General features: G+C 37.4%; 2 protein-coding genes across 2 annotated transcripts in view; both read right to left on the reverse strand.

Annotated features, from left to right (window-relative positions):
- LOC307120534 (mitochondrial import inner membrane translocase subunit TIM44-like) overlaps nucleotides 1–12586 on the reverse strand; it is a gene marked incomplete at its 5' end in the record, with an annotated part of 108526 nt that extends 95940 nt beyond the window's left edge. Inside the window, 1 exon segment of the mRNA XM_079807630.1 lies at nucleotides 12508–12586. Within this exon segment, the coding sequence (XP_079663756.1) occupies nucleotides 12508–12586 (79 nt within the window).
- Nucleotides 12587–14743: 2157 nt separating this feature from the next.
- Nucleotides 14744–24981, reverse strand: LOC307120813 (uncharacterized protein; the record flags this gene model as incomplete). The annotated part of the gene is made up of 6 exons (XM_079807988.1): nucleotides 14744–15631; nucleotides 15731–15874; nucleotides 15967–16263; nucleotides 20216–20503; nucleotides 22444–22590; nucleotides 24963–24981. The coding sequence occupies 6 exons, from the start codon at nucleotides 24979–24981 to the stop codon at nucleotides 15621–15623; spliced, it is 906 nt and encodes a 301-aa protein (XP_079664114.1). The 3' UTR covers nucleotides 14744–15620.
- Between the last annotated feature and the right edge of the window lie 454 nt (nucleotides 24982–25435).

Genomic DNA, 25435 nt, shown 5'->3' on the forward strand with positions numbered 1-25435 from the left:
TTACACCATATTTTATAGAATTAAAACACTTTATACTCAAATGTCAAAACATTTACTCAAATCAATGAACAGCATTAATAAAGCCCCAGTATTACAGATCATTTACTAAAAAAAGTTGGTTTAGGGTTTAGTTACCCTTTAAGAAAGGAAAATCAGGGGCTCAAAAACGAAAAGAAAAGAAGATTAAAGAGAGTAAGGCAAATGAGGGCAAGCAGTTGCTCACTCAGTTTTTTGAAAAGAAAGGTGAGCTCCAAATGCATCATCGAGCATTGACATTGTTTTAACATAAATATCTACTCCAGGTAGAATAGCATACATTTATGTTCGTACTCTATTTGAATAATATACCAATACTTTATAGTATCACACCCTACATAGCGAGCAAACAATATTTCCGGGTAAATAACAGGGAGTGAGAAGCAGAAGGAGGCGGAGCTGAGCTCAACACTGCGCAGCTGGTCTCCTCTTCTGCTGCAGTTCCAGAGTCAGAAGTTTACATCAAAACACTACACCCACGAAAACACAGATCGTTAGCGCCTATTTGACTGCATTGTTATGCAAATTAGCCCGTGCACGCTCTTACATTAAGTACAGGATTGTTCTCAGTTTAATGCACATCTTAAAGGAACTGTGTGTAAGAAATGTATTTCAATTAATCATAAAATGGCCCTGATATGTCACTAGACATTAAGAAATCATGTTAATTTCAAATACTTATATCACTGACAACAGTTGTCAGGCCAAGATATTGTCATTTTAAAAGTGAAGTTGCAGCCCTCAACTGATGTTGATGTTGACATGTTGTGTCATGCCTGAAGCGCCACCCTCCACCTGTCGACCAATCACGAAGTCCGTAGTGTTTCTGCATTCGGGTTGCCAGCTCTGCTCTAGTTACCACAGCTGCAGCTACAAACTTTTTTGGATAAACAATGTCTAACTTTACGAAACCTAAACGACCTCGTTATGAATCAGAAAAACGTTGTGACAGTGTCCGAGATAAAACAAGGATTTGTATAGGAGACGCCTTTGAAAGATGGAGACGGCTGAAAACGGAGAATAATTTGAAGACTGATGCCAACGTTGCTAATTTTCTCCTGGACAGGTAAGGTTCATCTATGTTTGGCTAACTTGTACTTAATGTAAATGGACATTTCAAATATTCATGACAGTCGAACAAAGTTATGCTCGTGCAAAGTAACGTTAGGTTAGCGCAGATGGAGGTGGGTCATTGAATTGAAAATGTAACGTTAAGGAAATGTTTGGTAAATAAAAACGGCGAGTCGTCATTGCTAACATTAGTAATGCATTATCAGAGCCCGTTTCTCTGTCATTATGCTGGGACGCTGAGGAAAACAACATTAGCACGCCTATTATGGCAATGTGAAAACGTATTTGAGACAGTAGCCTAACGTTACCTCGGTAAACATTATTCCTCATTCGTTCTTCGCATATATAGTGGACAAAACATGCTCCAAGTTGACCTGGATGACCATTGCTAATGTTATTTAGCTTTGCTGTAATTTTACTATAGTATTTTTTCATGTGGGAATGTACTGTCACATACGAGCGTTCATATTTACGATTATATTTGGCTAATCGCCATTAGTAATTTTTTGCGATTCATAATTACTTCACAAAACATCGCTCTTGAAGCATAAACATAATTAACAGAAAGAAAAAAAACTTACTGTGTACGACTCGTCACTTGCCATTGAAAGCTCCTGTAGCAGCCTGCGTTCCTGCTGGATCCTGCAGCATATCTGGCAAACTCGAGTCAGGGGAGGGGGATACACCGCTCTACAGTCATTTGAAAGTGATTGCAGTACCAGTTTTGGCCACAGTCCTAAATACAGCTCCTTTAATGATTGAAAATGACTTATTTTAAAACGTAATTCAAAAACTGAATGTCTAGTTTGGCGGTTAGTGTACCCTGTGATTCTATAGTCTGCATTTATTTTAAACAGACAAATAATCAGCAATTAACACTGCATGAAAAAAGGTGTATCCGGACCAGAATACTCCTGTATACACTGCTGAAATTCAGAAGAATCCAGGAGTATACTGGCCGGATAGGTCAAATTCCATGGATCCGTATATATCCGTATTCATCCGAAATGGTACCAAATCGGATGTATGTTGTGGCCGTATACTCCCATGCTAAAGCCATTTGTTGCCATGGCAAGTAATTCCATCAGTGGTTTTTCCCAGGAGACATTTTCACACCTCTAAACAGCTTTGCCTTCCATCCCCTATTGGTCCTTCATCTCAAACTGGATTGGTTGTTTTTTTAAAACCTCTCCCAAGACCCAGACTGCTATTGGAGGACAGGACGCATTGAAAACCCAGTAAAGTGATTTTATTGGTTACTTCTAAGGCTAAGGGTGGGCTAGGTTTTGTAGCATAGTGACTTGATTGGTTATAGGCCAGCTATGCAGATTTTGCTCATTAATATATATATATATATATATAATACACACAAAACAATATGAGAAAGTCTGAAATATTTATTAAAAAGGTATAAAAAAAAACATTCTTAACAGCATTATAAATGAACATTAAAACAATGGTGAAACAAAAACAAGTGATCTAAATGTATTTAAAAGGGATGAAAATGTAAAGGAACAAATAGTGAAAAGAAAAGTGAACAAAATGTATCTAAAGGAAGGCAACGTAAGAGGAACAACAATACAAAACGTGGAGATCAAAAGCAACATGGACATCTAAAAAGGAACAAACATACAAAGTATACAATATAAAACAAGACAAAGAAATCTATAAATTAAAAAGTGTATATAAAATATATGTAAATATTCTATATATGGGAACCAATAAAAGTATAAGTATATAAACATAGGAATAAAGAAAATATAAAATGGAACAATTGAATATTAAAATTATAAATATAAAGGAATTGTGACCAACTCTAACACAATGTTGTTTGAGTTTTGAACATTTTTTCAAACTGGCATGATGGGCTGGTGATGTGATGCGTAGTGTGGGTCAGTCTAGTCTGGTTTGTAGTAGCCTAACCATCCACACTGGCCTTCCATCAACAACAGCATCATCATCTTCATCATCATCTTCAGACATCAGGTCTATAGTTGCGGTCTTCCACAGGTTCTGTGTTGGTTTGTGCAACCCTGGACCTGGTCTCCAGCAACTGCAAAACATGACAGTAAATTAACCACTAAAACTCAGAGAGGAGTATAGTAACATTCTGGAGGGAAAACTGCTTAACCGGTTTCTTAACTTACCCGTCTCTTTCTCTGACGGTTCTGTGTGATGTTCTTCATAGTGTTTCTTTTCTGGGCCTTTTCAGACTGAGCCAAAGAATACTTCCTCAGCAAAGTCTCACAAAATAAAATACATCTTGCAACCTGCCAAATAAATCATGAATAATATATAGTTCATGCCAATAAAAGTAAGTAAAACAATTCAATAAAAATGTATTTGTATAGCGCTTTCACAATACATATCGTTTCAAAGCAACTTCACAGAAAATGCATGCGTCTACATTACAGAAAAAAACAGAGAACATTAAAATAATTGCAACATTTTTAAGATTACCTTTTACACATTCAGGGTCAACATCTGTAAAAGTTCTTCAGGATCATGGATCCAAAACTTCTGGATCATTAGGGGGGAAGAAACATGCACACACACAAATGAATATTAATTTGTTTGATAAAACATTAATATTAATTATCAACTTACTGACATGGACTTGCAAAACGTACTCACCAGGCCCATACAAAAACTTTACAGTAGATCCAAAATCCTGGTTTGCCTGTAATTCTTCAGAGTCCAAGGATGGTGTTTTCCTGTCCTCTCTGCTGAATGAGTGAACATGATCTCAGATTACTCATTCCAAAGCTCCTTTACATTTATGACGAGCTTGATCTTAAAACTAGCTGACAGTAGGGATGGGCATTATGACCATATTATTCTACATACATGAGACATTTTATTTCACAATAACGATATCACAATATATTAATATTTATTTTGATAGATATTTTATTAAAATGCTACAGAATAATACTGCTTTAAAAGTCTTCACTGTATGATATTCTATGAATTAATATCAATGGATTCTTAAAGAAGCAGAAGGTCTTCTCTATTCTTTTGTTTGATTAAAATGATGACAAACAGCAGTTTATTAATCTGCTGCCCCTTTCAGCACAGAATGACACGCATCCGGGTTTCCCCACGTTAACTTGAACTGTTTAACTTACTTAAGACATAACTGACTGTTTAAATCAAGTGAAAACCTCACATGACAGGGTTTCTGAGATAACTGTGCGCATTTTACAGAAAGATAATTCATTTCGGGATCGCATGCTGTCTGAGAGAGGCTTCCCACCCAGCCCCAGACGTCTTTTGGACGTTGTTTTTTGGGCTAAATCAAGTCGGCCCGTCATAGCCTTCATTTAGCCCAAAAAAAGACGTTGAAAACTGGGCTCTGTTTGGTCTGTCAGATTTGGTCCAAATTTAGATTTTCTTTAGAAGCTGCACATCTGTTTCGGACCACATAATATATAGGCTAGTCATAATATTGCCATAAACATAATTAGTCCGTCTATTAAAGCAAGTGAAGAAATAGATTGTTGTAGAAATGGTTTCAAGTTATGTGCGTGTCATCGCACAACCAGCAGATAAATGATTTGTGTATAAGCAGCAGTACGTTCGCAAACCATATCCTACTGTATGATTTGGCATGGCAGAAATCCAGCAAGAATCGCCCCTAGTGGGCCATATCTCTTTGAAAACGCTTGTGCTGTGTATTAGTAGCCTACATCTATTTCTGAACATTTAACAATCACTACATTCAGTAATATGCCTAATGCATCGTTGCATCCATAAAATATCACAGTATTTTAAACACCATTAGACCATAATAAACCGGAGCACTTTTATAGCCTATTAATAAATTAATTTTAATTGCACCCATATGTAATATATTCAAATTTAGCTATATGTGAAGTGCACTGTTAAATATATTGAAATGCTTTTAAAAAAATATATGTAAAAAAAATACATAGAACATAAGCTTCATGTTACATCTGTAATTGTACATATACAGTATGAGAAAAAAAAATTCATGCCTTATGTATAGCCTATTATAACCTATATAATCTGACTTCAAAATAGTTTTACATTCTACTGCTTTATTCTCATTCAATTTAGTTTGATGTAGGCTAGGTTCACAGGCCTGCTATCCACTTAATGTATCAAGTTTCAGGACATTTGATCTGATTATCAAATAATTCACTCCATCAATTTGACATTTATGTAAATTTTACGTGACTTCTACGTGTTTTAATGGGTGCGCGCGCTGAACATTCACGTCACATTTGAACTGGCGCAGAGGGCGTTACCATGGAAACGGAGCGTCAACTCAACTCAACTGACAAGAGACAAGCTGCAAAACTCCGTCTCTCATTGTTGTTTTCATAATTTCAGGTAAGTTTAGTGCCTAAAATTACACAAATAGTACATACAAATGTTACTGACACTTTCTTTCATGTAAATGACACGTTTGCGTTGAATATTACTTTATAGAAATGGTTTAGTGTCTTCGGAAAAAGTCCTTTAGCATCTACTGTTGCAACCGTTATGCTAACGTTAACTATTACGGTAGGTTCACTATAGACTTGAGCTCTTGTTTATGGAAGTTGGGGCTTTTAAAATAACATCTTATGTGTAGATGAGATATTTTGATAGTTTTGTTTGGAACTAAGCTAATTTTAACCTAAATATATATCACCATGCATTTGTAATTTTCTTTTGCAAAATTATAAATATATACAAAAATGTTTTGTTCTTTTAAAAAGGCTTTTATTGTTTACACTGTATTAGTATTACTAAATAAGTAAACCTAAAAATGTAAATTCTGTTATTTTAGGATATTTTTTTGCATATCTGTATATTACTCTTTTTCTATTCTGCATTTCACCTCTGCTATAGTTTATTTCTAATAAACCTGGTATTGTATAGGCTACTAAATATTTTTGACTAATGTGTGTGTATTCTTCCTGGCTGATGGCCATAGATGGAGCATACTCCTGTCGAAGAACATCTCTAGACATTATGAACCATATGACTGGTAAGTAATACCAAAGTCCCTTTATGAAAACATAAATTAGCCTAACTCTGTCTGTTTTACGTGTTGTTATTTCCATATTAGAGATGTGAATGCGGCATCAGATTTGAGATGAACCGCGGTGCTGAACATCCCAAACCGTGGGTGGAAAGCGGTACAGTTCGCTTTCTTTTGCAGAGAACATTTACACCTTTACACTTTTACTGTTAAGTTAAATCTATATATTCATGCATGAAGGTAAAATCATTGTTATTCTGTTAACAAAGACATTCTGACAAGATTCTGTCATTTACTCTCCCTCATGTTGCTATATATGACTTTCTTCTGGGGAATACAGACAAAGCCATTTGAGATTTGAAGAACTGTTTTGCCCATACGATGAAAACAATGTTGTGTCCCGTTGACTTTCATTGTATTGACAGAAAACCCATACATTTTTAAATCATACCATTTTTGGTGATGACATGAGGGTGAGTACAAGATGACCGTATGTCCAGTGTACTGTCCTTTTAACATTTCAGCAGTTTACTTTTTTGTAGTACTTGCATCGTCATTTTAATTGTGCAACATTTGCAATATATAGGAAGTAACAAAACTGTTGAAAATGTTAGTAAATTGTTCTCATGCTATTAGTCAGTTTCCAGTCTTTTGTGCCCTGAGGTGGAAATGCCGTAACAGTGATGGTGTATACTTTACATTTTGGACAACCATTGTTTTTTGGGGGTTTTTTTATTTGTATTTACATTTCTATTATTGTTTTCATTCTCACTTTAGATGCTGGAGAAAAACAGTCAGGCTAAAGCACAAAGTGGAAGCTTCGGGATTGGGATGGTGGAAGCAGCAGAAGAACAAGAAGATGATTGAAGTTGTCTGATTTACCTAATGTATAACATTTAACCAAAATGTTTCATCACTCACCTTCATGTTGTTCCAAACCTGTAAGACTTTTGTTCATCTTTGAAACACAAATGAAGATCTTTTTAATGAAATCTGAGAGATTTATGCCCCCCCATTTCACAGTTTACCCCAGTAAAGACATTAAAGGTCCCATGGCATGAAATGTTCATTTTATGAGGTATTTCAACATTAATATGAGTTCCCCTAGCCTGAATATTGTCCCCAAGTGGATAGAAATGTTGATCGGTGTAAAACCGAGTTGTGGCTGTCTTTCTCTGCCTTTGAGAAAATGACAGGCCAGACGAGCCAATCCTGAAGTCTCCTGGTTTGACGTCCAAGCAGGAACGGTTTCCTCCCTTTCCCCGCCCAGAGAATCTGGCACGCCCATGCAAACACTCGAGAGATCATAGCTTGTGAACGAGTGAACGCTGGCAGTTTCTCAGTGTTTGGATGTACAAATGAAAACAGAAGTCTTTTTTCAGTTCCTTCTGATCTGTGATCAGTGATTTCTTATGTGTAGCTAATTATTTATTATTCGTGCACACGCAGCGGCTTCTCTCTCTCCCGACAGAGCGGTGTTTTCGTGTTTTCTATCTTGTGAGTCAGTGTTTTTGTACGTCCTCGTCGCGTCTATCGGTTCTAAAATGTGCATACAGTCGGGAGTTTCTGCTCAACATCGGCAGAGCCACATCTTTAGAGATAAACCTCACACAGGCCGAAGCTCGGCCTTCAACATCCCCGACCCCCAGTACTGCATCTGGCGCACAGCGGAGGCACCAAACGCGGCGTGAGATTAAGCAGAAGGGGGGTAAGCATGAGGGTATCCGGCTAGGCTAGCCAGCTTTCCCCACAATAAACTGGATTACATTCGATTACTGCTGTTGTGTCTTTGTTTGCGCTGTGTGCTCAATGCGCGTCACTGGCGCTTATCATATGTTTGGAACATATCTAGAAATAATGCAATACTCAACACTTACTAACTCGTTCATCTCGCTGTAATGGTACATTGCATGTGTTACAAAGTTGGTAGAATAATGATGAAGAGGACTCGGTGTGACTGGGACTCGTGTTTATTCAGAACTCTCAGATACAAACACAATAAACTCGCGCTGACTGACAGCGCTCTCATAACTCAGTAGTTACTATAAATAACTTTGTTAGCAATCGCTCCGTCTCCGTGATGTCCGGTTCGCGAACGAATCATTCTTTTGAATCGGTTCTTTTTAGTGAACCGAACCAGTTCACCAAATCGGACTGAATCGTTCTAAACGGTTCGCGTCTCGAGTCAGCGCTGATCCATAATTTACTAAAGTTACTAACTTTCTGACATGAGTGACAGCCCCTCCGACTAGAAATAAACTAATAACCTGAAGTATATGCTGTAACTACAACAGTTCACCCTGAACTGAGACATGCTGAGAGAACTGATGAGAAGTGAACTCAGGTCCGTCTCTCTGGCAGCAGCTCGTGCGTCGTAGACCTCGTTAAACCACGCCCCTCCGCTAATTTCAAATGCAAAGATGTCAGCCAATCACAACAGTGGGCGTTTTCACTGAAGTCTCACAGCAGACACGCCTCTTGAAGCAGGGCATTCAGCCACAGGGCAAACAGCAGTATAGAAAAAATGCCTTTTATTTCTAAATTATGACATTTTATGATGTAAAAATCATACTAACAATATAAGTACACCTCAGGAAACACTATAAAATAATAGAAAAATGCCATGCCATGGGACCTTTAAAGTAATCCATATGACTCCAGTGGTTTAACCTCGATTTTATGAAGCGACATGAATGCTTTGTGTGCGCAAAAAAATATCATCTTTATTCACAAAATGTATATCTGACACATGTTCAGCACCATGCATCCGTGTTGTGTTGCTGTGAGAGCTGGTGCACTTGTGAATATGCGTCAGAGATACATCATTTGTGAATAAAGATGCTTTTTTTGTGCACACAAGGCATCTGCTAAAAATATCTTCATTTGTTTTTTTCACAAAAGTCTTATGGGTTTGGAGCTACACGAGGGTAAGTAATTAATGACAATTCATTTTTGGGTGAACACCGCTTTATTTAATTTTAATGTTTTTATAATTGGCCATTGTTCTGTTTTATAAAAAAAATTAATATTTGAAAAAATATATATATTTATACAGAAAAAATTGATTAATTTTATCAAAAGTCACAGTAAAGACTTAAATTGTTAAAAAAAATCTGTTCCACAAAAATATGCAGCAGCACAACTGTTTTCAACATTGATAATAATCATAAATGATTCTTGAGTATCAACTCTAGAATGATTTCTGAAGGATCATGCGACTCTGAAGAGTTCAGCTTTGATCACAGGAATAAATTACATTTTACAATGTATTCATATAAAAGTTATTTTTTATAGTAATATTTCACACTATTATGGTATTTACAGTATGTTTGATCAAATGCAGGCTTACCCAGCAAACATGCTCCTTTGGGGCCCGTATGGGGCCCTTGCGGGTTTCCCACTGTGGGCCCAGATACCAGTGTGAAATGCGGGGCACGTGTGGGGCCATAGTGGACTAAGTAGAGTGGGCCCCAGTTGATGCCATTTGGGCAAAGTGTGGGTATTCTGTGGGTACACTGGAAAAAGTGTGGGCAATGCACAGATGTGTCCGAATAGACCTGTAGCCATAACAAACAACAAGATTAGTTTGGTTCTACTTTGCATTTGCCACAATACACACACAATAAATTCACTTGTTGAAAGTAGAACAAATAAATTATAAATCATGTTTCAAACAATTTCATTTATTCACAGTCATGTAAAAAAAATAAACTATACAATATATTAACATTCAAAAGTTTGGGGTCAGTAAGATTTTTAAAATACTTTTGAAAGAAGTCCTTTCTGCTCATCAAGGCTGCACTTATTTGATAAAAAGAAACTACATTAAAGAGTGTAATATTATTGCAACTTAAAATAACTGTTTTCTGTTTTAATATATTTTACAAAGTAACTATTTTTCGAGTAACTATGTAAAAGTCTTTACTGTCACTTTGATCAATTTCATACATCCTTGCAAAAAATTCTCTCTCTCAAAACAATAAAAACATTTTTTTTATAAAACAGAAAAATGAGCAATTATAACCACATCACAACACATTAAGTGGATTATGAATTCTCTAATAAAATATATCAATTCCCTCGGATACCAGTAGATCTTTGCCTCATCTCCAGTCTTCTGGTTCTTCCTCTTCTTCCACCATCCCGGTCTCTTGCGTTATTGAGCCATGATTTAACAGGAGTTTCCACTTCAGATGCTCCGGCCGGGCCGCTTTTTGTGCCAGCATCTAAAGTGAAGAAGAAAAAAATAAATAAATATTGTTAAAATGATTAAAATGTTAACATTAAAAAACATTTTTTTCTTAAAATAGTTCCTGGTGTTGTTGTTTTTTAATATTAAAAACAAATTTAGGCTGTGTTGTTAAAAAAAGAAAGATAAAGAGAGCAAACAAATTGAGGGCATAAAGAACTGAGAACAATATACTAAAATTGTCAACACAATGTAAAGAAATTGTCAACTTAAGCTTGGTACAAACTCCGCAAGAACAAAGAAATTACTTTTGTATCAAGCTTTATACTCACCCTCATGTCATTCCAAACCTACAAGATTTCTTCTGTGGAAGATGATATTTTGAAAAAAATTATAAAATGAATTGTCCTTACAATAAAAACATCATTGTTGATCCCATTTACTTTTTATTGTATTGACAAGACAGTCGAAACATTATTCAAAAAATATATTTTGCATTCCACAGAAAAAAGTAAGTAATACAGGTTTGGAAAAACAGGAAGAACTATCCCTTTAATGTCTTTATTAAGAAATCATTGATGACTTTAACTTGCAGCATGAATACGTTTTATTAAAATAAATGCAAACACTTAGAATGTTTCTGACAGTCAAATATGTATTTACACAGTAAAAGATGCAGTGACCTGTGCCCGAGTGTAAAACAATTCAAGGTAATGAATTCAAGCAGTTTTAAAGTATATTTTACCTCAGAGATTAACAGTAAATGGCCTAGTTGACCGTTATAACCGTTAAGTTAGTCGTTTAAACTTTAAACGGCAGGAGAGTATAACGTTAATCAGATAAACCACTAAAATGAGAGAGTGTAGTTTAATATCAATTAATTCGTTACCATTTTGGCCTGTTTCTCTAATTATAATAGGAAACTCACATATTAATATGGAAACTTAAAAAGCTTAAATTACCTGTTTGGAGCAGAGTTTGACGGTCCCAGAATCCGGAATGACAGCTGAGCTCATTAGCGGTGCAGTTCCAGCAGTCTCATTGGTTAGAATTGATCACGTGATGACGCCATCTAGCGTATTACTAATATGTAATTTCTTTTCTGTTTTTTTTTTGTTGCCATTTCAGAAATGTAATAGTATATAAAAATATAAAATTCATCAGTGATGTTTTTATTATAATAAAAAATAAAATAAAAATAATGTATATAAAAATATAAATGTAGAAATATAACAAATAATGTTATAAATATCCACTGATGAATGGCAACAATAATAATGAACAAATCAGTGAATGATCAACCATTTGCATTGTTTTATTGTGACAAATGTTTCTTTAATTTAATTAATTACATTTAAATATTATTTAATAAATACAGTAAACAAAATTAATCATGGACTTCATAGAAAGTTTTGCATTACAAGATACAATTTATAGTATTATAATAATTTAGTGTTATTTATGAATGTATTAATATAAGTGCTGTGATTTATTGAAATCTAATGGTCTAATGGAGTTTAAACTACTGTAATATGGTCCCTCTGACTTTATCAGTCTGTCTGGGAACAGCTGCAATGGAGGCTTCCCTTATGGTGGCCTCAAAGTGGAAAACTACTGGATGCCCACAGTAAACCCTCATTGGGGACCAAATGGGCAAATCCACTCTGGGCCCCACAAGGGCTAAACCACTGGGGGCCGGTGGGGTTTTGCCCACAGTAATCCCACATGGGCCCCCAAAGGGTTTGCCCTTGCCCACACTGTCCCACAGAAAACCCACACTTACCCACAGTGAGCCCACACTTGCGTGTTTGCTGGGTAATATGTGATCAGGAAAGTGTTTTTGATGTGTCAATAAACGATACTCTTTTGTAAATTGTCTTATTGTGACAGTAATTATGAATATTAAATATAATCATGCATTCACGGTTGAAATTAGGCCTGAAAAGACGTCTTTTCACCTTTCACTTTTCAACCAAATTTGAACGTTGTTTAAACGTCTGGCAATGTCGTCTTTTCGACGTGTTTTTGCTGGGTGGGACAGTGCTTTCGTGCTCGTACACACACACACACACACAGTCACACACACTCACTCCCTCTTTCCCTCTTATCACTGCGCTAAACGAGGCTCTAACTGCTGCAGTGAACTCTTCAACTACCGCCCAACATCCAGATCTCAGCGCCACCTGCTGGACAGACGCCGCACTGCAGGTCCACTCACTGTTGAAGACAGCATTGTTGTCCTTGAACTCCTTCCACTGCTGATACCATTTAGAGTCCTTGTGAAGCACAACACCCATCGCCTCCCTTCAGGAGAAAGAAAACCACTACGTTAAGATGCTATTCATGAGTAAATGCGTCAAAGTCATTCAGAGTTCATATATACATATACACCAAACAGGCATAACATTATGACCAGCTTCCTAATATTGTGTTGGTCCCGTTTTTGCTACCAAAACAGCCCTGACCCGTCGAGGCATGGACTCCACTAGACCCCGGAAAGGCTGGACATGGTCTCAACAATGCTTAGGTAGGTGGTGTGTGTCAAAGTAACATCCACATGGATGGCAGGACCCAAGATTTCCGACCATATGTGTAATATTTCTGTTGCTCTTTGCACTGTTTATTTTCTGTTCAGTAACGCAGTTGTTAGTGGAGTGTTTTGCAAACTGCCCCATGTGTGTGTGGGATCGACGATGCTGATAATAAACCCCTGAGAAATATCAGATACGTGAGTTTTGCTTACACTTGGCTACAACCATTCAGGCCAGCTATCCGGCCTCTCTGTGAAAAGCGTTACAAACACATAATCAAGGCACGAAATCGCTCCTTATGCTCCCAAAATGTATTCTCTGCAACCTCAAAATTCGCACTGCACAAATTGACCGATGTTATAGTTAGATATGACAGCGCTACTGCAGTACGCATCGCCGCAGACGAGCAGCTGAATATCTCTAAAGCAAACTGCCACAAATGAAAGTAAAAGTTGCAGACGCTCAATACACAATCATCATCATTAAAAGTAAAGAAACTAAATGATCAGAGCTAACGCCACTCTCTCTCTCCTATTGCGGTCTTTGCATTTTCAATAAAATGCAGCTCATATTTGTTGATTTTGGTGACGTGAACTTCATTAAAAATCATATAGCGTGGGAATTGAAGATCAGATTTATATCCGTTTTGCGGAGAAACATTTATGTGACCAAGTGTAAATGGAATCGTTCTGATAAATCAGATCTGTAAAAACACATGAAGTGGACCAGGTATAAATAGTCCCAGCAAGATAACTGTTCGGGATGCTTGAAATATAGGAAGAAAAATATAAATATTGAATTGGGCAGGGGAGGGGGGTTACATGAATGTATCTCTGAACGAAACTGTCTTCAGAATAGTTTCGATGGCATTTTTACAGCGGTCCCCAAAGAAACGCTTCTTTTCCATAAGCACCACCTGCTGTCAGAGAGTGAATTAGCATTTTTATTCAGTCCATCTGCTTTTGTTTTGTGCAGGTGTGTCCTACGTAACAATTTCACAAGCTAAAGTCAGACCATTCTGTATTTGCTCTAAGTCTTGAAATTATGCAATCTAATTCAAATAAAAAAACTCTGCTCATGCTACATGTGTGTATCTTTGTTTGGATCGTGATTAAAAGGCAGTGGTTGCCTCACATTTCAAATGGCAATTGTTTTAAGGCTAGTTTGGCCTGTTATAGAGCAAATAAACAACAAATAAATTTGCTTAAACAAAGAAAAAAAAGTCTCGTAAATAAAAAAAAACTGGGCCATGAAAAATCTATAGGTAGATCTTGCCTTTCATCAAGGCTGAGGTCAGGGATCTATGGCTTGAAAAGGTTGGTGACCACTGGCCTACACCTACCCCAACCCTAAACATAACCTTACAATAATGCAAATACAGTAATTAAATGACACAGTTTTGATGTGCGCATGCCCAGTGCCCGTAGCTGTATCTCTTCAGGTCTTTCCTGCGCAGGACGTGGTGTGATGACATCACCGTTTCACAAAATATACGGATTGGCTTTACACACGAAAACACAAGGGTGTCGTTTTCAGATTTATCCACTCTGGGACCCGATTAAAAAAAATATCGGTTTCATGCTCCCAAAAAGCCAGATCCGTGTGGACGAAACGCTGATACGGTACAAAATTTTAACGTATACAGCGAAACGCGTTTCTGTGTGGACGGGCCTTAAAGACTTTATCATCGCCTGATGGAGGAAATGGAGCAGCGATATGTTGTGTTTATGTATTTCACTGTGATCTCAGAGTATATTATAATGAGTCCCAAATCAGTATTTTCTCAGGTTAAAGATGTTTTTGTTTATTATTGTGGATTATGCCACTTTATATGTGGCGATCTGCTGAAATTGTTTAAATATATATGAATTGTTCCTCCAGGAGGCGCTCGACATCATAAATAATAAAACATGAGAGACTCTTGAACCTCAGAGCGAGAAAACTTTATTGATAAAGGCAAGAAAATACATTTGGCAAATGGACAGCATGTTAGATCGAGCCAAAATGTTAGTTCTGATGGATCTCCACATCAGAAATATCAGAAATATCAAATATCCTTGCCAGAAGGTATAAGTCTATCAGCCGGAGAGTTGGACTGAGAAAGCAGGAGACGAAGTGATGATCATAAAAGAGCAGAGTTTGTTGAATAATCTTAGTTGCATATGTTTCAATGCTCAGAGTCCGTCCAGATGTTACACCACTCAATGCTCTGGCTTCATCTGACCAGTACATTTCCAACAAGTGTTATTATACCAAGAGAAAAACAATGGAGAATTACTGCTTCACAACATCGTCCTGTGACGATAAAAACCTTGAGACATTCTGTGATCTCCTACTCGTGAAGACAAACATCCCTTCAAACACACAATCATAAGATTCAACAACAAGAGCAAGCAAATGAGGGAAATAAGTCATATAACACATCAAATGACAAAAATCAACAATAACATTATTAAATGATAAGTGAAGGAAATCAAATCATAATCATTTGAATACATGAACGACTCATGAAATTAATATAAAACACAGAAAATAAAACAACACCAATGTATGGTTGCTTTCTTCAAATAAAACACAGGTTGCTGTTGAAAACCTTTAGATCCGTCAGCAGTATTAAAGTGAGATCTGTGTGACTCTTTATTATTTTATATCATTGTTGTATCAGAGAGAAATATAAACTTACAAATAAGATTTTAAAAATCTGACACTGAAAGAGAGCAGAAGCTCAAATAATCATCAGTATTTATTATGACAAAAACACACTTGAAGAAACTTTAAAGTTCAGCGTTCTGCTTTAGATTCAAGCACTTCCTGAAAAAGATGAACATATGAAGCCATAAATTAATAAATCTCACAGATATTAATATATGCAGAATCAGTTTGTGAGAAATGACATCATCAATCATGTACCTGATGTGTGAATATGAGCTTGATCTCGTTCAGCTCTTCTGGATCTGATGTCATAAACCACAATCATGACAGTAGCCACGCCCACCAGAGCAGCGAGGACCAATCGAATCACAGCTTCAGTGGGACCACAACAGTGGACAGGGCCTGAGGAATAAAAACATCAAACTGAGATCAGCTCAGTCAATAAACGCTAATATCAGCGCTGACATCAACTAATATCAGCGTTGCTGCCGTACCTGAACATGTGTGGCAGAGTTGAGTGATGTCCAGATGTTGAGTCTGGTGGCTGATGGGATTGTTCAGCACACAGCTGTAGGTGTTTTTATCCTGATATTCCACCTCCAGAGGTAGAGAGAGACTGATGCTGAGATCAGACACACTGATGTTGGACAATAAACTGTTTCCTTTGTACCAGGAGAGAGTCACATGACTCACATTCACCACTGAACACACCAATGAACAATATGAGGATGATGATGATGATGAAGAACATTGAGAAGAGTTCCTGCTGATGACAGGAACAGGCAGACGAGCTGGAAAACATCAGAGAATAAAGAGAAATGAGGATGAATGAAGACAGGGACGTGCACAGGGGGGTTGCTCAGGTTGCTCATATGCCCTTCTCGACTCGCGTTGCCCTTCTGAGGTGGAAAAAAATAAATTAAAAAATCGTACAATTGATGCAGAATTTCACGTAGGCCTAGATAAAAAATAAATAAATAAAAAAAAATTTGCAAAGCCTCGTTCACTTCCACGAGCCCCCGTCCGAAATTGAAAGTCAGTAAACTCTGTTTCCGTGGCTGCACGCGACCGGCACCTGAGCTGAGCATGAGCGGCACTAGAAGGAGATTGTCGCGGTTGTCGGGTGAGACGACTTATCTTATATTACGAAAGGTATAACAAATGGACGATCATCATCATCAAGTTATATGAAATGAATTACAATCTTCATAAATCCAGGATGAGTTTGCCACGTTTAGCCTAAATAATCAGACAGATAGCTTGCAGACAAGCAGCCTAGGCTACTATGTTTTTGGTAGGCATTAGGCAAACTAAGCTACATGTCTGCTGATAGTTAGTTTCTCACATTTCGTTTTAGCAAGAAGAATGAATGATGGAAGTAATGCATCACATTAATTATTTTATTCAAAATGGTTAAATGCCTAAATCCTATCACTATTTTGGGTATTGTTTGAAGCCAAGATGCCCACTGAAAAGAGGCGGATTCAGGAGAGGGAGAGACGATTCAGGAGAGGGAGAGACGATTCAGGGAGGCAGCAAAGAGCAGCACAAAACTGCAGAATATGGCTGCAAAAAAGCCAACCAGCAGGTGATACAGAGACTTTGCAGAGACTTTGATAAAGATCAGGGCTTAATTTGAGCCGGAACACGCCTCCGATGTTGGATCCGGAACCTTTTTTATTGAATCCGGCACCTCAAATGTCACTATTCAAATTAATCGTCTTAAAAAAAAATATATACTATTTGTGTAGTGTTCAATGTTATTGGTTGTGTTCGTATTTATTCCCTATGAAAGTTCCATACATTTTTTTGTTTGAAGGGGAGGGGAGAGGGACGACGAAAGGTGAAGCACTTAAAGTGACACATGCTATTCGCGCTTGTTGTCGAGCCTTGAGATCGATGTTAGAAAAATGCACTGGACACGAGGTGTAGAGAAAGAAGCAGAATCGAGGCCGATCGAGGGCACTATCGATGCTGTATGGGCCGTTCTGGATAAATAGGATAACGACCTGATGTGTTTGTGTTGATTATTTGTGCATCATTAAAATAGCCTACTATATAGTTTTATATGAAATGTAGTAATATATATATATATATATATATATATATATATATATATATATATATATATATATATATATATATATATATATATATATATATATATATATATATATATATATTCTATATATACTATACTATATTCTACTTTTTTTTTCTTGGTTAATTTAATATTCCGAAAAATAACTGCTTGTGAAAACAATTCATGCAGTGTATTTTTTTACATTTCGCACCCGTGCAGTGCATGTTCTGAAATAAAAATAAAAATTGCCTTGAATAGGCTACATAGGCGGCCTTGTTTGTTTTGCGGTCTATTGACGCAATGCTCTTCTGATGCGAGCCGCGAGAAATCCCTGGTCTGTTGTAGAAAGGATACCATCCAATGCAACAAATATATTTAATGGCTAATGTATGCATAGGCCTATGCTGAGTTTAATTTATTTATGATTAGATGCGCTGCAGTTCACGCGCAATGCAACTGAACGCGGCGCACCGGTGCCTCCATTTCACGGTTATTATATTGTCTGTTATATTTGCTTTTTATTTATTAAATACAAGCAATTAGTTAATGCAACATTTACTAAAATTAATATACAATTTATACAAAACGAAATTCGTTTCAAAGAAAGGCTTTTTCTACAAAGCAAAATTTAATGAAAGTGATAAAAAAATTAATGTCACCCGAATACATATATATATATATATATATATATATTTAAAATATAGGCCTATATTTTATTTATATATGATGCTCGTTATCGGTAGTGATATTGTTTATTATTGCAAATGTTTTTAATTTGTTTAATAAATCTAATAATTCTGACTGGGCATATCACTATAGTCATAACTTTTATTTCTATCTCAAATGATTTTTAATAACTTGGCTGAGAAAAAAAATGATAGGGGGTACGTTATTGAAAAAAGATTGAGAAGCACTGCTATAGGCAGTGTAAAAAATGTTTTGTTCCGTTACCTCCAACCTGCGTTTTGAGTCGCCGGATCCACCCCCCCTCTGCGCTCCGGGACCTCCCACTTTACAAATTAAGCACTGATAAAGATGACATGACACTGTGTAGGTGAATTGATTAATTAATCAGACTCCTATTTTAGCCTACTAATGGCAATGTTTCATAATTACATTCCATTTAAGATGAGGAGGAGCAGTCACATGTAGGGATTTTCATGACTCAAGTCATGTTTTTCTATGTTATTATTAGTAGTAGGTGAGAGCGGGCACAACCAAACGCTTTTTGACTTTCTCAGTTTGTGTAAATCCACAAGTATTTATTGTTTCCCACATTAATTGCACATGTCTAGTACAATTATGTGGTTTTATTTCATTAATACAGTGTATACTTTTTTCTTGATTTACCCCGAAAGAATGGAAGTGAAATGTGACAACATGCCCCATAGGTGGAGTACACTATAACATGACCAAATAACAGCTTAAAATGTTACCTGATGTAATCAAAAAAATATACAAGACTAACTAAAATATTTTGCCAATAATACAATTATTAACTTTTTAAAATAAAATAATGGCATTTTTTAATCATTAAAATATAAGCATTTTTGAGTTTGACTACAAACACATCGCTAAATACAGCTATACAGCATAGTTCAAAACATAATAATTAATAATTTCTGAACATTAACTCTAAGTCATTATTCACATTTTCTCATGGTTTCTCAAAAGAATTCATAAAAATATAGAATATAATGGCATATTTCTAATAGGGGCTCATTGTAACGCAGTGTTAACACACACCCCATCTGCACAACTGGGATTTAAACCGCGGCTTGTGTCTTCTGCTGTTAGATCAGCATTAAAGAACCATCTCAACTGTTAAATAACAGATATAAGATTACAATAATATCAGATTTGTCTTATTTTAAATAAACACAAAAAACAGAGATGAAAACTAAACTTAAGTAAGAAATTTACTTTTGCTATTGTTAAATACATGTTCAGTGATATCTTCCAGAGATGTTTTAATTTTGGCGCTATTTTTTCTCTAAATAATGTTGATATGGCAACTAGTAAGTACACCAAGTTTCATCATTCTGGCATGTGTGGAAAGGGTTAAAACATTACAACTAACCCCGCGTTAGGTTGTGCCCCGCGCTCCCCTAGTTAAGGTGATTGAGGGCTGTATTTCAGTGTTTTACTTATTCGTGTAGCTATATATATTTTAATAAAGACCCTGTTATTCTAAGTCCTTCTTCATATAGCCCGAGAGTTTTTTTTTTCTTTTTCGGGTGGGGGGGTTGGTAGGGGAGTACCCTTTTTTTAGGTCAGAGCAACTGGGCTAGTTTCATAGTAGCCTAGGAAAGAGGAGGAAACAGCGGGAGCCGCAGTAAAGGCGCAAGGGAAGGACTGAGGAAGCAGGATTTTTATAACTTGCTGTGGCATGAATGTTACATGAGGAAGATAAGTGACGTGGAGATGATGGTGCAATAGAGTCCTGTTTTATGCCAGCGTGTGAAGATTCCGTTTATCAAGGTGTCCATCTGAGCCCGAATACTGCCTTATTCATTGTGAAGTTTGGAGTGATTTGCAGTGCTGAGTTGATATTTTCACGTGTGGAGTTGAGTATGTTTACAGTGCACACCGGCCTGTGACAATACTTCTTTAGATCTCACTGTAATAAATAAAACATGTGGAACTGATATTTAACTCACCGTAGACAGAGAGACGGATAAAAGAAGACCTGTAACGGTTGAACTGTCCATATTCTCCAGAATGTTTGATTGTGATGTTTGTGATGGTCAGAGATCCAGTTTGATTGTCCAGCTTCAGTCTGTCTCTGAATCTCCCATCAAGAACATCATCAAATACAGTGACGCTGTCGTACCGTTTATAGATTTCAGCGATTGCAGTGTTTCCAAAGCTCCACTGAATCAGATAATCCTTCACTTCAGTGAGACGATCAGACTCTAGAGTGACTGAATCTCCCTCCGTCACTGACACTGAATCATCAAACACACAGAAACAGGGTTTGTCACAGATCAACAGATTATAATGCTTTATTAAATTAAATAGTTCAACATTTGAAATAAACAAAATCATATAACAACAAAATGGTGTGTGAATTCATTTTAATTTTGTCATTAAAGGTCCCATGGCATGAAATTTTCATTTTATGAGGTATTTCAACATTAATATGAGTTCCCCTAGCCTGAATATTGTCCCCAAGTGGATAGAAATGTTGATCGGTGTAAACCCGAGTTCTGGCTGTCTCTCTCTGCCTTTGAGAAAATGACAGGCCAGACGAGCCAATCCTGAAGTCTCCTGGTTTGACGTCCAAGCAGGAGCGGTTTCCTCCCTTTCCTCCGCCCAGAGAATCTGCCACACCCATGCAAACACCCGAGATCATTAACGTTACTTGTGAATGAGTGAACACTGGCAGTTTCTCAGTGTTTGGATGTACAAATGAAAACAGAAGTCTTTCTTCAGTTCCTTCTGATCTGTGATCATTGATTTCTTATGTGTAGCTTATTATTTATTATTTGTGGACACGCAGCGGCTTCTCTCTCTCCCCCGACAGAACGGTGTTTTCTATCTTGTGAGTCAGTGTTTTTGTACGTCCTTGTCGCGTCTATCTGTTCTAAAATGTGCATACAGTCTTTTCTGTTTAACATCAGCAGTAACATCTTTAGAGATAAACTTCACGCACGCCGAAGCTCGGCCTCCAACATCCCCGACCCCCAGTACTGCATCTGGCCCACAGCGGAGGCACCAAACGCGGCGTGAGATTAAGCAGAAGGAGGGTAAGCGTGAGGGTATCCAGCTAGGCTAGCCAGCTTTCCCCACAATAAACTGGATTACATTCGATTACAGCTGTTGTCTTTGTTTGCGCTGTGTAACGTTACTCAATGCGCGTCAATGACGCTATTCATATGATTGGAACATATCTAGAAATAATGCTATACTCAACACTTACTAACTCGTTCATCTCGCTGTAATGGTACATTGCATGTGTTACAAAGTTGGTAGAATAATGATGAAGAGGACTCGGTGTGACTGGGACTCGTGTTTATTCAGATCTCTCAGATACAAACACAATAAACTCGCGCTGACTGACAGCGCTCTCATAACTCGGTAGTTACTATAAATAACTTTGTTAGCAATCGCTTCGTCTCCGTGATGTCCGGTTCGCGAACGAATCATTCTTTTGAATCGGTTCTTTTTAGTGAACCGAACCAGTTCACCAAATCGGACTGAATCGTTCTAAACGGTTCGCGTCTCGAGTCAGCGCTGATCCATAATTTACTAAAGTTACTAACTTTCTGACATGAGTGACAGCCCCTCCGACTAGAAATAAACTAATAACCTGAAGTATATGCTAGTAACTACAACAGTTCACCCTGAACTGAGACATGCTGAGAGAACTGATGAGAAGTGAACACAGGTCCATCCGTCTCTCTGGCAGACTCGTGCCTGCTCGTGCCTCGTTAAACCACGCCCCCTCCGCTCATTTAAAATGCAAAGATGTCAGCCAATCACAACAGTGGGCGTTTTTACTGAAGTCTCACAGCAGACACGCCTCTTGAAGCAGGGCATTCAGCCACAGGGCAAACAGCAGTATAGAAAAAATGCCTTTTATTTCTAAATTATGACATTTTATGATGTAAAAATCATACTAATAATATAAGTACACCTCAGAAAACACTATAAAATAATAGAAACATGCCATGCCATGGGACCTTTAAAAAACAGGTGTAAATGTTCTTTAACTCACCAATGACAGTGAGAGAGAAATAACCCATCTCATTGTAGTTGATATCTAGTTTATATTCTCCAGCATGTTTGGTTGTGATGTTTGTGATGGTCAGAGATCCAGTTTGATTGTCCAGCTTCAGTCTGTCTCTGAATCTCCCATCAAGAACATCATCATATACAGTGAAGCTGTCGGCCGTTACATTGATTTCAGCGATTACAGTGACTTTATATCCAAACCTCCACTGAATCACATCATCATCCTTTACTTCAGTGAGACGATCAGACTCTAGAGTGACTGAATCTCCCTCCTTCACTTCAATCACTCCTGCAGAACCTGAAGAGTTTTTCACAGATTAAAGCTTTAAAGCTACACTGTGTAACTTTTTTAGTCTATTCTTAGCTAAAAACACTTAGTTCTTTCAAAAATATATGTGCTCATTAATGTATATTTACTTCTTTCAAGTAATAAAGTATTCTCGTAAGTTTATAATATGCCATTGAAAATACATAAGGTAATGGGATCTAACGGTGGTCGCCATGTTGCCCCTCCATCTTGAAAGTACATTAGCCAAAGAGGGACATACCCGTAAATTCAAGCTTCGCCTTTCGCGTTTTTAACCGGTTTTAACACTGTGCGCGTCAACTTGTTCAGACTTGTCTGGTGCATGCGCAGAGAGTTTTCATCTCAGCAGCTCCAGTAACAGAGTTATACCAGAGAATGTCTAATATGGCGAGAAGTTTCACTCTCACTGAACTTCCGGCTTCTGAACTGGTTGCAGTTCCTCTCTGATTCCATATGAGGGCGCTCACAGGACGAGTGCAGAATGAATGGAGGTCTATGGCGCTATACCAATAAAAATCCACTTTTCTCAGGATATAATTTTTTATCTAGTAATTTGAATGTTGTATTCGAAAGGAAATGCAAATAAATTACACATTGCTGGGTGTTAGATTTTTTAGAGTCACTTATTTGCTTTAAAAAGTCTTTTAAAGTGTCAATGACGTCATACACATGTACGACCAGAGATACTGCTTAACGGCAATCCTTCAGTCGCTCTGGTGCTTTCGCGCTCTGCACTTTCTTTTCTCTCGAGGCATCGACAACACAGCTGACACAGGTAAATACACGTGCTAGAAGAGTTTTTGTTTTGTTTGTTTCTGGTCCCGCTTCAGATGACACGATGCCATCAAGCGGGATCTCTGGTCGTAATCAGTCCTTCACTGACCAATCAGCGTTCATTAGCAGAATCCTAGCGTGTTATGGACAACAACAACTCAACCTGTAAGAAATCAAAAGGACATAAGTACTCGTTCATTCAACTTTCGACCTAAAACCCATGTTGAACTTGCAAAATCTACAATCATTTCTGAGATTTCTCAACGGCAATCGAGTGAAAGAGACAAATTTAGCCGTCAAGCCCCATTGACTTCCATTCATTTTGCACTCATGGCGATCGCCCCCAGTGGAACTCTGGTGGTACTACAACCAAAATTCTGTACAACAGGGCTTAATAGGGAGTGGGCAGGCTCTCCGTAGACGGGCTCTGGTTATACGGAGTTTTCCTGGCTTGTTTATTCCTCAAAAGTCTGTTTTTCCTTGTGTGGTATTTCTGTGCGTTAATAACTCCGTAAGTAATAATAGTTATTGTCATTGTGGATGTGTTTCAGAGTGTCATCATGTTATTCAGTTGATGTTACCTCAGAAGTATTTTTGTGTCAACATACAATAGCGTAATGCTCACCTATTTGAATAGTCATTCAGTTATTAACAATGTTTATTCGTTTATAGAAAATATTTGCTTGTAATGTATGTTGATGGAAATATGTATCAGGTCTGATCGGCATATTAACACTTGTTATACAGAGCTAAACCTGCGCACACACTTTTGTAACCGGACACCGCTTGTTAGCAGCGGCAGCTCCGCTCCTTTTAATGCAGCTGCATTTAGCGCCTATATGTGGTACAATAAGCTCTGGTTTACGGTTACATTATACAAATGTAACTTATAAGTATAGTTATACAGTTCTTAACTGTGTATATTCTGTCATGTCATTATCATGTATATTTACCATCCTAATTTGTTCTCTCACAGAAACCAAATTTATGTACATATCCATGCAAACCTGTGTATGCCTTGCAATTGGATGACTGAATAAACATTACTATCATCAAAGTTCACTCTGGATTAGCTGCAGTTCTTTCTAGCCGAATAATTAGGCCAGTTGAGTTCCAACCATCCCACTGCGCACAGAATATCCCACAGGCACCGTGTCGAATGTGGACGAGGTCGAACTGGAAGCCATATTAATCTTGGACTAAATCGGCCACCGTAGGAGTTAAAACCAAATCGGAATTGAACAGAACAGAAACTAAAATTCACTGGATGGTCATATACATGTTCACCACTAGATGGGGGAAAATATCACACAGTGTAGCTTTAAAATCTCTTTATGTTGGTTTGATGAAGCTTCACTAAAATACTTTAAATTAATTTAAATGTGAATTGAATATAATTCTGCAGGACAAAGACAAAAGATGATGAATGAAAAGAGAAATAGATTTATATATGGAACAATAACTAAATAACAGAGGTGTCAAGTAACGAAGTACAAATACTTTCAGCCTATTTTTTACTTCTACTCCTTACATTTTCAAGCAATTATCTGTACTTTCTACTCCTTACATTTTAATAATAGCCTTGTTACTCTTATTCCATTTCGGCATGTTTTCATTCCTTTCATTTTTCAAAAAAAACTATCCAGATAAATCGTGCCATCCGGATAGAGTGAATTTGATTGTGGTTGGATGAGAAGGATAAACACAAACCATTCCGACACCCTATTGGGTTGTAGGTGATCAATCACGCCTGCACCTGCACAAATCACACACAGTGTTGCCAGACCACGCACTTTCAGCCAATCAGCGATCAGCAGGCAGACGCGCTCATTCATGACTTTAACAGGGCTGCGTTCAGCCCCGACAAAACGTTGCAAAACGTTTTTTAAACGGTAACGGTGCTGCGTTGAACACCCTGTTCTGTTGACGCAAGAGTTGTAACTATGGCAGCCGAGAAGGCCATTCTTTGTGTTCTTTTTGTGGAATTTTCGGAGCCTGATGAAATCGATATAAATACGTGTTTAATACTGCAAAATACATGCAATCACTGCCCTTGCCGTCC

Source organism: Gobio gobio, assembly GCF_949357685.1.
Source record: "Gobio gobio genome assembly, chromosome: 24".
Lineage (NCBI taxonomy): Eukaryota > Metazoa > Chordata > Actinopteri > Cypriniformes > Gobionidae > Gobio > Gobio gobio.